The sequence below is a fragment of the Myotis davidii genome, unplaced genomic scaffold (assembly GCF_000327345.1).
Source record: "Myotis davidii unplaced genomic scaffold, ASM32734v1 scaffold11, whole genome shotgun sequence".
NCBI classification, from domain to species: Eukaryota; Metazoa; Chordata; class Mammalia; order Chiroptera; family Vespertilionidae; genus Myotis; species Myotis davidii.
Genome location: NW_006285791.1, coordinates 1,406,464 through 1,417,864, shown reverse-complemented (window position 1 = coordinate 1,417,864; position 11,401 = coordinate 1,406,464). Strand labels below are relative to the sequence as shown.

Below are 11,401 nucleotides of genomic sequence, written 5' to 3'. Positions count from 1 at the left end.
AGTCCCTTGGAATATCATCCTATATTATTTTCTTTAAAACCATCTATTTGCTTATAACTTTCACATTTAATATTTCCAGCCCAAGACTATTCTCCAAAATCCAGACTTCTGTAACCAACAGCTATTACACATCTCCACTTGGTGTCTAACAGGCATTGCAAATGTATCATGTCCAGAACTTAATCCAACATTTGCCTCCCCCTGCCACCTTCTCTACTTGTAGACTTCCCATCTCAGTTAATGGCAACTTTATTCTTGTTGCTCAATTGACTCTTCTCTTTCTTTCATATCCACATTCAATCTGTTAGGAAATTCTGTTGGCTCTACCTTCAAAATATATCCAGATTCTGATTGCTTCTCACCACCTTCATTTCTACTACCCGAGGCTAAGCCACCATCCTCTCCTATGTGTATTATTGCAGTAGCCTTTCAGCTGGTCTCTCTGTTCCCATCCTTGCCCCTATGTTCTTTTCTCAACAGAACCTACAGAATAACTTTTTTGTAATGAAAGTTCAATCATGTCACACATTTGTTGAAGTCCCCTAGTTGTTTCCACTTTTCTCAGAGTAAGACTCGATGTCCTTACATTGGCTTATAAAGTCTTACACAATCTGGCCCTCTTGTTACTTGTCTGAATTTTTTCATTTTCCACTAGTCTTCTCCTCCACTCAGTCTTATCAAACTTCCTGTTCTTGAAACAAACCAAGCAAAATCCTGCCTCAGGGCCTTTGCATTTGTTGTCCCCTTTCCTCAATATCTTCATTCTCATTTCCTTATCTCCCGGCTGCCATATGCAGTTCTTACCAAAAGTCATTTATAGGGCATCTCCCAGGGTTGTGTATTGTCAACCTGCCCAACGTGATGCTGTAACTCTTCCCCCGTAAGTAAGTCTTTGCCTAAACATCACTTCTCTGGGGGGGCCAATCCCAACCACCTGATTTAAATTTAAAGTCATTTTGGCTCTTCTGATACCACTTTTGTTCTATTCTACCCCTCCCCTTGGCACTTAACACTTTCTAATATATTAATTTATTGACTTACTTGCTCTTTTGAGTATTTTCTTCCTCTTCCATGAGCGCAGAGATTTTTTGGCTATTTTATTTACTCTCTACATTAAATGCCTAGAGTAATACCTGGCACATAGGTAGACACTCAACAAATATGTGTTGAATGAATAATTTAAGATATCTTGGGTTTTTTATGTATTTAAAATAGAAGAGAAGGAAGGTTAAATCAATGAGTTTTTGCATTAATGTATTTCCTTAGATATATATTTACTAAGATGTTAAAACTTTAATTTAAAAAAGTTTTATTTTTCATCTAAAGATATTCACTCTTATGTGCTTTATACCACACACTCACAAAATTGATAGCTTATACTCAGAAAACTTGGTGCCTTAACATGAAGCAAAGGAGTTTTAAGGGATAATCTCACTTAGCAGCTATCTTTGATAAAGCTTTTCCAGGTCTAATTAGTGTCTGTGGATCTTTAAATAGCAATTAAAAATCACTACATATTGCTTCTTGATTCATAAATGCTTTATTGTTATTTATGGAATACTGTGGTAAAAAATAAGTTATTCAAATACAAATATTAAGTCCTTAACATCATTAGGGAATTAAGCTATAACAGTTTTTTAAGTGGCTAAGTAGTGAGCTAGGAGAAATGACATATTTATAATTTATTTTGATCACGACCTTATACCGTCTCTGTAAAATGATGACACAGCTAGTGTTCACATGTAAGCAAAAGGAATAAGGGTTTTTTGTTTTGTTTTTAATGGTAGAAAAGAGTGCTTATCATAGGATTTGAAGTAATACATATTAATAGTACAACAGCCCTTGCTAACATCTCATATACAGTTCAAAGACTCCATTAAAATGATTTGGATTACCTTCTTCACAGTTATGATGCCCACTTGGAAATTGGGATCTGTGTTAATGTCAAAGGCATCAGCACCATCTCCATCCACAATAGTGTACTTCATCTCTGCATTGATTCCTTCGTCCAAGTCCTTGGCAAACACTCTCCCCACAGTGGAGCTAACAGGAGCTGATTCCAATACACTCATCTGATAATGTTCTGTGAAGAAAGGTTAGAACCTGTAGTCTTGTAATCTGCCACTATAAAAAATGCCTCATCAGTATCCCACCATATAAGGCATACTGTACTAAACATCTTTCTCCTGGTTCAACAGCTAAAACTTGAGTTTTACAGATGAAAACTGAGGTCCGAAGAGGCTAAACAAATGGTATTAGGTCAGACTCTACTAGACATTTGGAAAGGAGGGGCCAAAGTAGCTTGACTGTAATCCTAAGAGTAGGCTAGGACAAACCAGAATTCTTTCTTTTTTTAAAAAAAAAATATTTTTGATTCCAGAGAAGAAGGGAGAGGGAGATAGAGATAGAAATATCACTGATGAGAGAGAATCATTGATCAGCTGCCTCCTGCACACCGACACCGGGGATCAAGCCCACAACCCAGGCATGTGCCCTGACAGAGAATCAAACTATGACCTTCTGGTTCATAAGTAGAAGCTCAACCACTGAGCCATGCTGGCCAGGCCCAAAATTATTTCTTATCTCAGTGAATCTTCCTTTCAGAGTGGTAAGAAGTATCTTGCTTTTCAATATTTCAGTTCTTCCTAAGGAACTATTTCCCCAAATGCTAATTCCTTCTGAGAAAGATAGGAAAAACATTGGTGGTGGCCCACTTGGCTAGCCAAGGAATCAAGAAGCAGAAATCCATGTTTTCTTATTTGTCTCAGTTCTCTCCTTCTGCCTTTTCCTTAAGTCCTTACTGCTTCACATCTGGATCGCTCTCAAAGCCTTCTAATGGACTCTCCTGCTTCTAGTTTCCAGCCCTGCCAACCTATGCATGGCTCTGTAACTAGGCTTTCTTTTGTGTCTATCCTTGCTCAAAAACTTGTCAGTGACTTCCATTGGACATAAAACACTTTTGAAACACAAAAGACAGGTCTTCATTTCATTAAACATAAAATTATACTTGCAACTTTATTTCGAAGTCTTTATATACATTTCTATCCTTATATTCATATTTCTATTTGAATGAGCTCTAGGAGAGCAGAGATTTCATTTCTTTTATGTATTGTTCTATATCCCATACGAAGAAGAGTGCCTAAACCAAATAATTTTTGAATGAATGGCTTCTCCTTTTTGGAATGTTCTCCTTTCTGCCTGTTTACATGCTTTATATTCTTCAGCCCCCTTTTGAGGTCTCATCCTTTTATGAAGCCTTTATTCATCGTAGTTAATTGTGAAGGCTTCATTCTGCCTTAAGCAAGTGGTACAGCAAATACTGCTTCTTGGTTAACTTTTGATGAGTGTAGAAACCCAGGCCTGGGTTTCAAGTATCTTGTGTCCCTCATGCCCAATGCCCTTACAAAGCAGGTACTTCATACCTGCTTGTGAATTGATTGGTTAGGTGGTGAGGTGGGTCACTACTTTGGTTTAGTTTCCTGTGTGTATTCTAAGCCGGGAGTATCACCCTCTAGGGACAGAAATTGGTTCTTGTTGAGGGAGAGTTGAAAAAACCTTAGATAATACAATGGCTCACAATTACTCAATAAAACTTAATTCCTTCATATTTAATTTTATGAAGGGGCAGGGCATGACAATTAGGAAAAAAAAGTATAAAAGAGCTCCTAGGGAGGTGATAGTGAAAAAAGTAAGAAACACTGATTTAGTGCTACGGGACAGAGAAGGGAAATGGTTATGTGAGAATTGCATGATAAGTGTAGGGCAGGAACCATGAATAATTAAACTTAAAGAGGAACCCAGGTCTTTCTCTTTCATCTCTGTAACAAGTGACCCCTCTGGCCTGAGAACCTGTACTCTCATTGGTTAGATACTCACTCTGGGGAAAGCGGGGTGGGTTGTCATTGACATCTGAGAGGGTGATGTTGACAGTTGTGGTCCCAGATAATCCTCCAAGCTGCCCTCCCATGTCCTTAGCTTGAATAATCACTTCATAGTACTCTTTGGCTTCTCGGTCCATGTTTGTGAGTGCCGTCCTAATTACACCTGTAGGATAGAAATTTTCTGATTTTGTTTGGTTTTTAATTTTTTTTTTGTTAATCCTCACCTGAGGATATTTTTTTGCTTTTCAGAGAGAATGGAAGAGAGAAAAGAAGGGAGGAAGGGAGGGAGGGAAAGGGAGAGGGAGAAGGAGAGGGAGAGGGAGAGAGAGAGCGAGAGAGACAGAGACAGAGACAGAGACAGAGACAGACATCGATGTGAGAGAGACATCGACTGGTTGCTTCCCACACGTGCCTGGACTAGGGATGGTGAGGGAATCCACAACCATCTATGGGCCTTTGATTGGGAATCAAACCTGGGGCCCTTTCAGGGGTGCAGGCTGATGCTGTAACCACTGAGAAAGACCAACTAGGGTGAAATGACTGTTTTTAAAAATAAAACCTCAAGTCCAGTTCTTAAGATTGGGTTCTAGGTTTCTCCCTTGTACATTGTTAATATCTAGAGTCGAGATGCAAGTTCACCTGTATTTTATTGAACTTGGTGTCAGAATCCCAGCTTCAGGAAAGTGCTGTTCTTACACAAATGATTAATAAATGCAGTTCCAGTGGGAAGAGCAGAGGGCTGATTTCCTCTGTCTGCATTACTGAGATATAACAGGAGGTGGCAGCAACGGTTCTCTGACAGATTTGAGCTAGCAGTCATGGCGCTGTCAGGCTGCTCCATGGCCCTAAAGCAGCGGTTCTCAACCTGTGGGTCGAGACCCCTTTGGCGGTCGAACGACCCTTTCACAGGGGTCGCCTAAGACCATCCTGCATATCAGATATTTACATTACGATTCATAACAGTAGCAACATTACAGTTACGAAGTAGCAACGAAAATAATTTTATGGTTGGGTCACAACATGAGGAACTGTATTTAAAGGGCCAGAAGGTTGAGAACCACTGCCCTAAAGGAAACGGGGCTTAGGGCCCAGAAAACAGCCATGTGTCTGCAAATCTATGATTTTATTTAATTTATTTAAAAAAATCTTTATTGTTGCAAGTATTACATAGGTCCTCCTTTCCCCCCTGTTAACCTCTCAGTAACCTCTTCTAGCCCTCTCCCAACCACCCCTTCAACCCCTCCCACCTTCCATCCTCATCACCCCATTGTCCGTGTCCAGGGTTATGCATATATGCATACAAGTTCATTGGTTGGATCTCTTCCACAAATCTGTGATTTTAGATCAATTCTTCTTCAGCCCCGAGAGCCCTTGTCGAATGAAGGACTCTTCTTTAGGGAACTCACTCCTAGTCTGCTTTTTCCTGCTTCCCCAATACCTGTAAGCAGGGTTGGAATTCTAATTTGATTTTCCTTTTGTTGTATATTCATTCTGTTTTGTTATATACTGCTAGCATCTGTGCCTCATTGAATTCCAGCTAGGACATGAAAGTTGCTCTGTGAGTTGTTTATGTTGAACATGCATAAGAAATGAACTTCCCCAGACAGTAAGAAGCAGCATTGCACAGTGCTAATACTTTCATTAAGGGGGTCTAAATCAAACTCCAGTGAACTGTGTTTTGATCCTGCCAAGGATGTGTGGTCATGTTTTATCTACCTTTTTTTAAACCCTAGGCAAAGATCCAGGAATTGTTTACTGAAAGTTTACAACATGACCCTTGGCTAAATAGACCTTTACATGCTAAGGGAAGAGATTGGGACCATAAACCAGTCCGAAGTTTAACTCTTATAATGTATATACTGCACTTTAGTAACAACATTCTAAAGTGAAATATGCAGCTTTTTCTTTTTTTAAAATGCCCTATGGGCACAGCAATAACTATCTTTTCATGTATTTTTTACCTTAACACTAAAAATGCCCCCTGGGAGCTGTCAAAATAATGTAAGGCTCCTCTTAAGATACAAAGGACACATTACCCTCTTCCTGTCTATACTTTCCCTCCCTGTGGCACCCTTATACTCTTCCCCATGTTTAGAATTGTTAAAGTTACTGCTTTATAGAAGTCCTTAACTATAATCTTTTTTCTTTCCTCCTACTAATTTACAGTCTTTCACTTTTTACTTTTATGATATGATTTTCTGAATGCCTGGTTCCCCTTAGGACTTCTGGGGAGAAAAAAAAGTGTCAGGTTGCTAATAGAAATGCATTTTTTCTCTTTCTAATAAAGAGATGACTTTGAGCATGCACCATTGACTTTACCTCTGCAGCTGTAAGTTTCTTTACTCAAGTTCCTTGTTATTTAGGGCCTCAATTTTCTCGTATGTAAAATGGGAATAACAACACTTCCATATGTTTCACAAGTTCACAGGAATATCTGGAGACTCAGATGTGGAAGTATTTTAAAAGGGAGAAAGTCTGGCACAAGTTCAAGATAATAAGTATATACTCATTATTCTGCCCAATTCAGAAGTATTAAAGGGGCTTCTTCACAGATAAAACAAATTCTGCATTGAAAACTCTCAGTTAAGCTGAAAACAAAACAAAACGAAACCAAGCTTCCATTGATTTGTCCTTTTTGCCACATTGCTCCTTGCCTACCCAGCTCTCTGTGCTGTTCTTCCTATTGGAGCAGCGGTTCTCAACCTATGGGTCGCGACCCCTTTGGGGGGTCAAACGACCCTTTCACAGGTATCGCCTAAGACCATTGGAAAACACATATATAATTACATATTGTTTCTGTGATTACTATGCTTTGATATGTTCAATTTGTAACAATGAAATTGGGGGTCACACAACATGAGGAACTCTATTAAAGGGTCGCGGCATTAGGAAGGTTGAGAACCACTGTCTTAGAGCTTCCTCTCAGCATATGGCTTTTTTTTGGGTGGGGGGCGGGGGGAGAAGAGGCGGGTAACATCTTTTGCTCTGCACCCTTTTCCCTTATTAAACCAGCGTCCATTCATTCTGGCCTTTTTCTCTGCTTAGTACAGGGTGGTTCAGTCGAAAGAAATCAGACTACATGTCAGGGGACATGCCTACAACTAGAAGCACGTTTTTAGGTCTTAATTTCCAATTTTCTTATCTAGTAAGTGAATGGTGATAGATTGGATGAATTCTCTACAGGTTCTTTCTAGTTTCAAAATCAATGATTCTGGTTCTATATTGAGCCAGGTTAATGTGTCAATCCTCTTAGTTCTTAGCGTTATAAAAGACCTTAATCCCTGGTAATAAATACAACCATAGGATTTTTTGAAGGCTAATGAGAAGGTAATTATGTGTAGGCAGGCCTTTTGGTCTCTCCAATCATGCTCTGTACACTGTGGGCTGTAGTTTGCCCACGGCTGGTCTATACATAGCACTGCACTGCTCTTACCCTCTTTTTTTTGCTGTCTTAATCCCAAAGCTTATAACAATCTTCTCTGGTTATTACACTCACTGGAGAGTCCTTGAAAGGAGAGTTGGGTCTGTCATAGTAGCAGTTATAAATTATTAGGGAATAAAACAAACACCCTGCCCTAACTGGTTTGGCTCGGTGGATAGAGCATCGGCCTGTGGACTGAAGGGTCCTGGATTCGATTCCGGTCAAGGGCATATACCTGGGTTGTGGGCTCATCTCTAGTAGGGGGTGTGCAGGAGGCAGCTGATCGATGTTTCTCTCTCATCGATGTTTCTAACTCTCTATCCCTCTCCCTTCCTCTCTGTAAAAAATCAATAAAATATATTTAAAAACAAACAAACAAACAAATAAAAAAAACCCCAAACACACCTGACTTGACTGTTGCATTAAATACCTGTCTTGGAGTCCACAGAAAAGTATGGTTGGCCCTGGAGAATGCTGTACACTACCCGGGCACTGTTGCCATAGGTTGGGTCATCAGCATCGGTGGCTGTCACTTGGATAACAGAGGTCCCTGAGGAAAGAGAGAGAGTGGAAACCTGTTCAAATTGAATTGCTAAAGGCTGACACAATCCCGAATGGGCAGTCTTAAAGCATTTGCTAATGTTATGTTTGCTTCCTTGGATGGGTCCGTTTCTAGGTCAAGCTTCTGTAACTCCTATCTTGTACCTCTTTGGAAATTAGGGATGGCAATTATGTTTTAAATTCTTAATAACCAGTACGGACAACACAGGTTTTTGGTTCTTCATTACTCTTTTAATTATACCAAAATGCTTTGCTTTTATGAACCAAACATCATCCATCCATCCATCCATCCATCCATCTTTGATTTTGAAGAACTAGAACTGGATAACAACACTAGCCTTGTTATTTATTTTATATTTTACTATGGCTGTTTTCAGTGTTTAGGTAGTGTCCTGCCTAAGGACTTGATTGTCACTTTTGGTTCAGTTTCATAGTTTGTGGGCTATTCTGCACACTCTTCTTTTCTGTATTTAGATAGAAGAACCGTCTATCGAGCTATCACTCTATGAGAATCAGTGAATTGCATCTTACCCACTGGTGACATTTCTGGCACATTGGCAATATAAGGTCCATCCAGAAACTTGGGCTCATTGTCATTGATGTCTTGGATTTTGATGATGAACTCTGACTCCGGCTCCATTGGCCTGCCTGTCCGCCTGTCTAGGGCTTGAGCCCTTAAAGTGTACTGAGCCCTTTCCTCTCGGTCAAGCCTCTGAATGGCATGAATGTCCCCAGTGGTGTCGTCGATGGTAAACACGATGCCTGCACCTTCTCCAGAGAGGATGTATTTGATGGATCCATCGCCCCTGTCCATGTCTGAATGAAGCTAGGAGGGAAAAGCACCAAAATCTCATTATGGATAATGAACAGGTGTCAGAAATAAATTTTCAATTTAGTCCTAACATATGATCTCAAATAGAAAGAATTTTCAAATAGAATTTTTTTCATTCAAATGTTTACAGTGTCTGCCTACAAAGAACTAATATTCATTGAACATGATTGTATCAAAGAGCAAATATAGGTTGATGAATAAGTAACATTTTTCTACTTCGCATTTACTATCCTAAACTTACTACTGTTTTTTAAAGTTCCTTGCCCTGAGAAATATAGAAAATAGGAATGAACTCTGTAAACTGTAGGTCCCCAACATGAGAATAGGAACAAGTTGAGTAAAGAGGAACCCAGACTTTCCACTAAAATTTTTTAAAGCTCAGCTGGTGTTGCTCAGTTGTTGAGCATCAACCCATGAACCAAGAGGTTACTGGTTCAGTTCCCAGTCAGGGCACATCTCCGGGTTTTGTGCTTGATTTTGCTGCCTGGAGGAATTCAGCTGTGTCTTATCTAGGGAAGGGAAATAAGAGAACAAAATTGACTGGAAAAAATAGCTGGGGAGTGGAGGAAGCATCCAATTGATGTTTCTCTTTCATCGATGTTTCTCTCTATCTCTCTCCCTTCCTCTCTCAAATCCATGAAAACATATTTAAAAAAATGGAGATGCCTAAGCATTTTAAAATAAGAAAGTGTGGATATAAATTAAGTTTTGGAGTTTCAGCAACTTTATGACAATTTTAAGTTTGCTGAAAAGCTGATGTAATGATTGATAAGTTGGCCATGCATGTTTACTGCACTGGAAATGGTATAGGACTTTGGGGGCTCTTGCAACACTTCGGTTCTGTGGTCCCCGTTCTGTAGTTTCACTCAATGGGACTGTGCTCACTTACATTTCAGGTGTTAGAATGGACTGTAACTGTTGGTTATTTTTCTTGCATCAATGCACCTCTCTTTTCGGTGGGACTAGTTCCTAGCCTCATAACTGGATCACTCAAATCTATAAGTAGGTGGTTGCATTTGGGACATGCTTTTATCTGCTCATCCAACTGTATTTCCTCCCAAATTACTTTGTGATAACTCTTGAAAGGAATCCAGGGACACTATTTTCATATTAAGCCTAGAAATAAATTCCTGCATCTCTAATTTTAGACATTGTATGCAGGTGGCAAGAACCCTGGAATTTTGTGCTATGTATAATTAACAGTCTCTCTCTAAGGTGGGGAGGGGGGAGGGCAACAAAAATTAGTTACATTCAGTCAGCCACCACTCATTCTGTTGTTGTTGGGATCATTAGCACTTTGAATAGTTCAGTGATGAAGTTCATGAGATTTAGTTTATCAGACAACCAGTGTTAGGCTTAGGCCAGGGAGGCAGACATATCTGGCCTGAACACAATGTCAGTTATTAACTGAGTACCCTTGACAAATTATTGTTTATAACTCTCAAATTTCTTGTATAAATGTAGAGAACAATATGAATATACACTTGAAAAGGTTGTTAGGGCTCATTAGAAATTAATGTATGTAAAGCACCTAGCACAGCGTTTCCCATAATAATGCTATAAATAGCGCTGATTAGTATGATATACACACATAAAGAAAAGGGTGTTAGTATGTCCAGCTCTTCTCTGCTCCCTTCAAACCTTCAGGCATGTAGCAGAGATGGCAGAAACCTGTTGGCTTTTTAAAATGCGTAGTCCAGTGGTAAAGCTGCAGAAGGTTGCCTGAAGCACTGCTGGGACAGTGTTACTCTGAGGATAAAATGGCATAGACACCAAGAAGACACCTGAAAATGTATGCACAACATCCTCAGACAAGGATGAGTTTGGAGGTTGTGGCTGGTTTTGAGCTGATCTCAGATTGACTCGCGGCCAAACCAGGCAGGCAGTGATTTTGCTGCCTAGAGGAATTCAGCTGTGTCTTATCTAGGGGAGGGAAATAAGAGAACAAAATTGACAAAAAATAGCTGGGGATTTTTTCAACTGAAAGAATTCTATTTAGAATATGAAGTGCTCACATTCCCTCATTCCATATACAGTATTATTATTTTTCGCAATCCAAATCTTCTATTCATTCAGTTTAAAAAGCAGAGGTGCCCAGTTCTTATTGTGTAGAATGGAAAGCCATTTATTCAAACCTGGCCACAAAGAAATGAAAATCCATTCCATGTGGAACTCTGTTCTTAGGCAGCAGAATGGAATTGGGAGGAGGACAAGGATCTCAGGATTTTTTTAAAATTAAAAAATATATATGTATGCATGTGATTATATATGTATGTAAATATGCATATAAATATACATGTAGATATATATATATATATATAATTTCAAGGTATGTGGCATAGGACTTTCACTTAGAATGAAGCAGGTTAATTCAAGGTTTGGCAGATTATTTAGGGGAAAAAGAAAGAATAGAAGCTGATTGTTTTGAGATGTTGTATTTGTCATCTAAATGGTTGTGTTCAATAACTGTAACAAAGCTAAGCAAAGTTGTGATCATCATTGGCCAAGCTTAAGTTCTCTGCCCATGGAGAGAGCTTAATAAGTAACCGAAGGCTAAACATCGTTGCTGCTGTGGAGGATGTTCTGGCTCCTCAGAGCCATCTGGCTGGCTGATGCCAGTAGTCTGGGCTGAACCTCAGATCTGTTATCTTTGTTTTAATCTAATATGGATGAGCTGGAAGATTTTAAAGAACTCTCTAGACCAGC

General features: G+C 39.4%; 1 protein-coding gene across 2 annotated transcripts in view; it reads right to left on the bottom strand.

The window, feature by feature from the left end:
• The window catches only part of CDH20 (cadherin 20), a 220,763-nt gene that overhangs the window by 38,532 nt on the left and 170,830 nt on the right, over positions 1-11,401 (bottom strand). For both annotated transcript variants that reach the window (XM_006756788.1, XM_006756787.1), the window contains 4 exons: positions 8,395-8,689; positions 7,733-7,852; positions 3,877-4,044; positions 1,896-2,083 (listed from right to left, as the gene is read on the bottom strand). In XM_006756788.1, the coding sequence (XP_006756851.1) occupies positions 1,896-2,083; positions 3,877-4,044; positions 7,733-7,852; positions 8,395-8,689 (771 nt within the window). The remainder of the gene's footprint in view (positions 1-1,895; positions 2,084-3,876; positions 4,045-7,732; positions 7,853-8,394; positions 8,690-11,401) is intronic.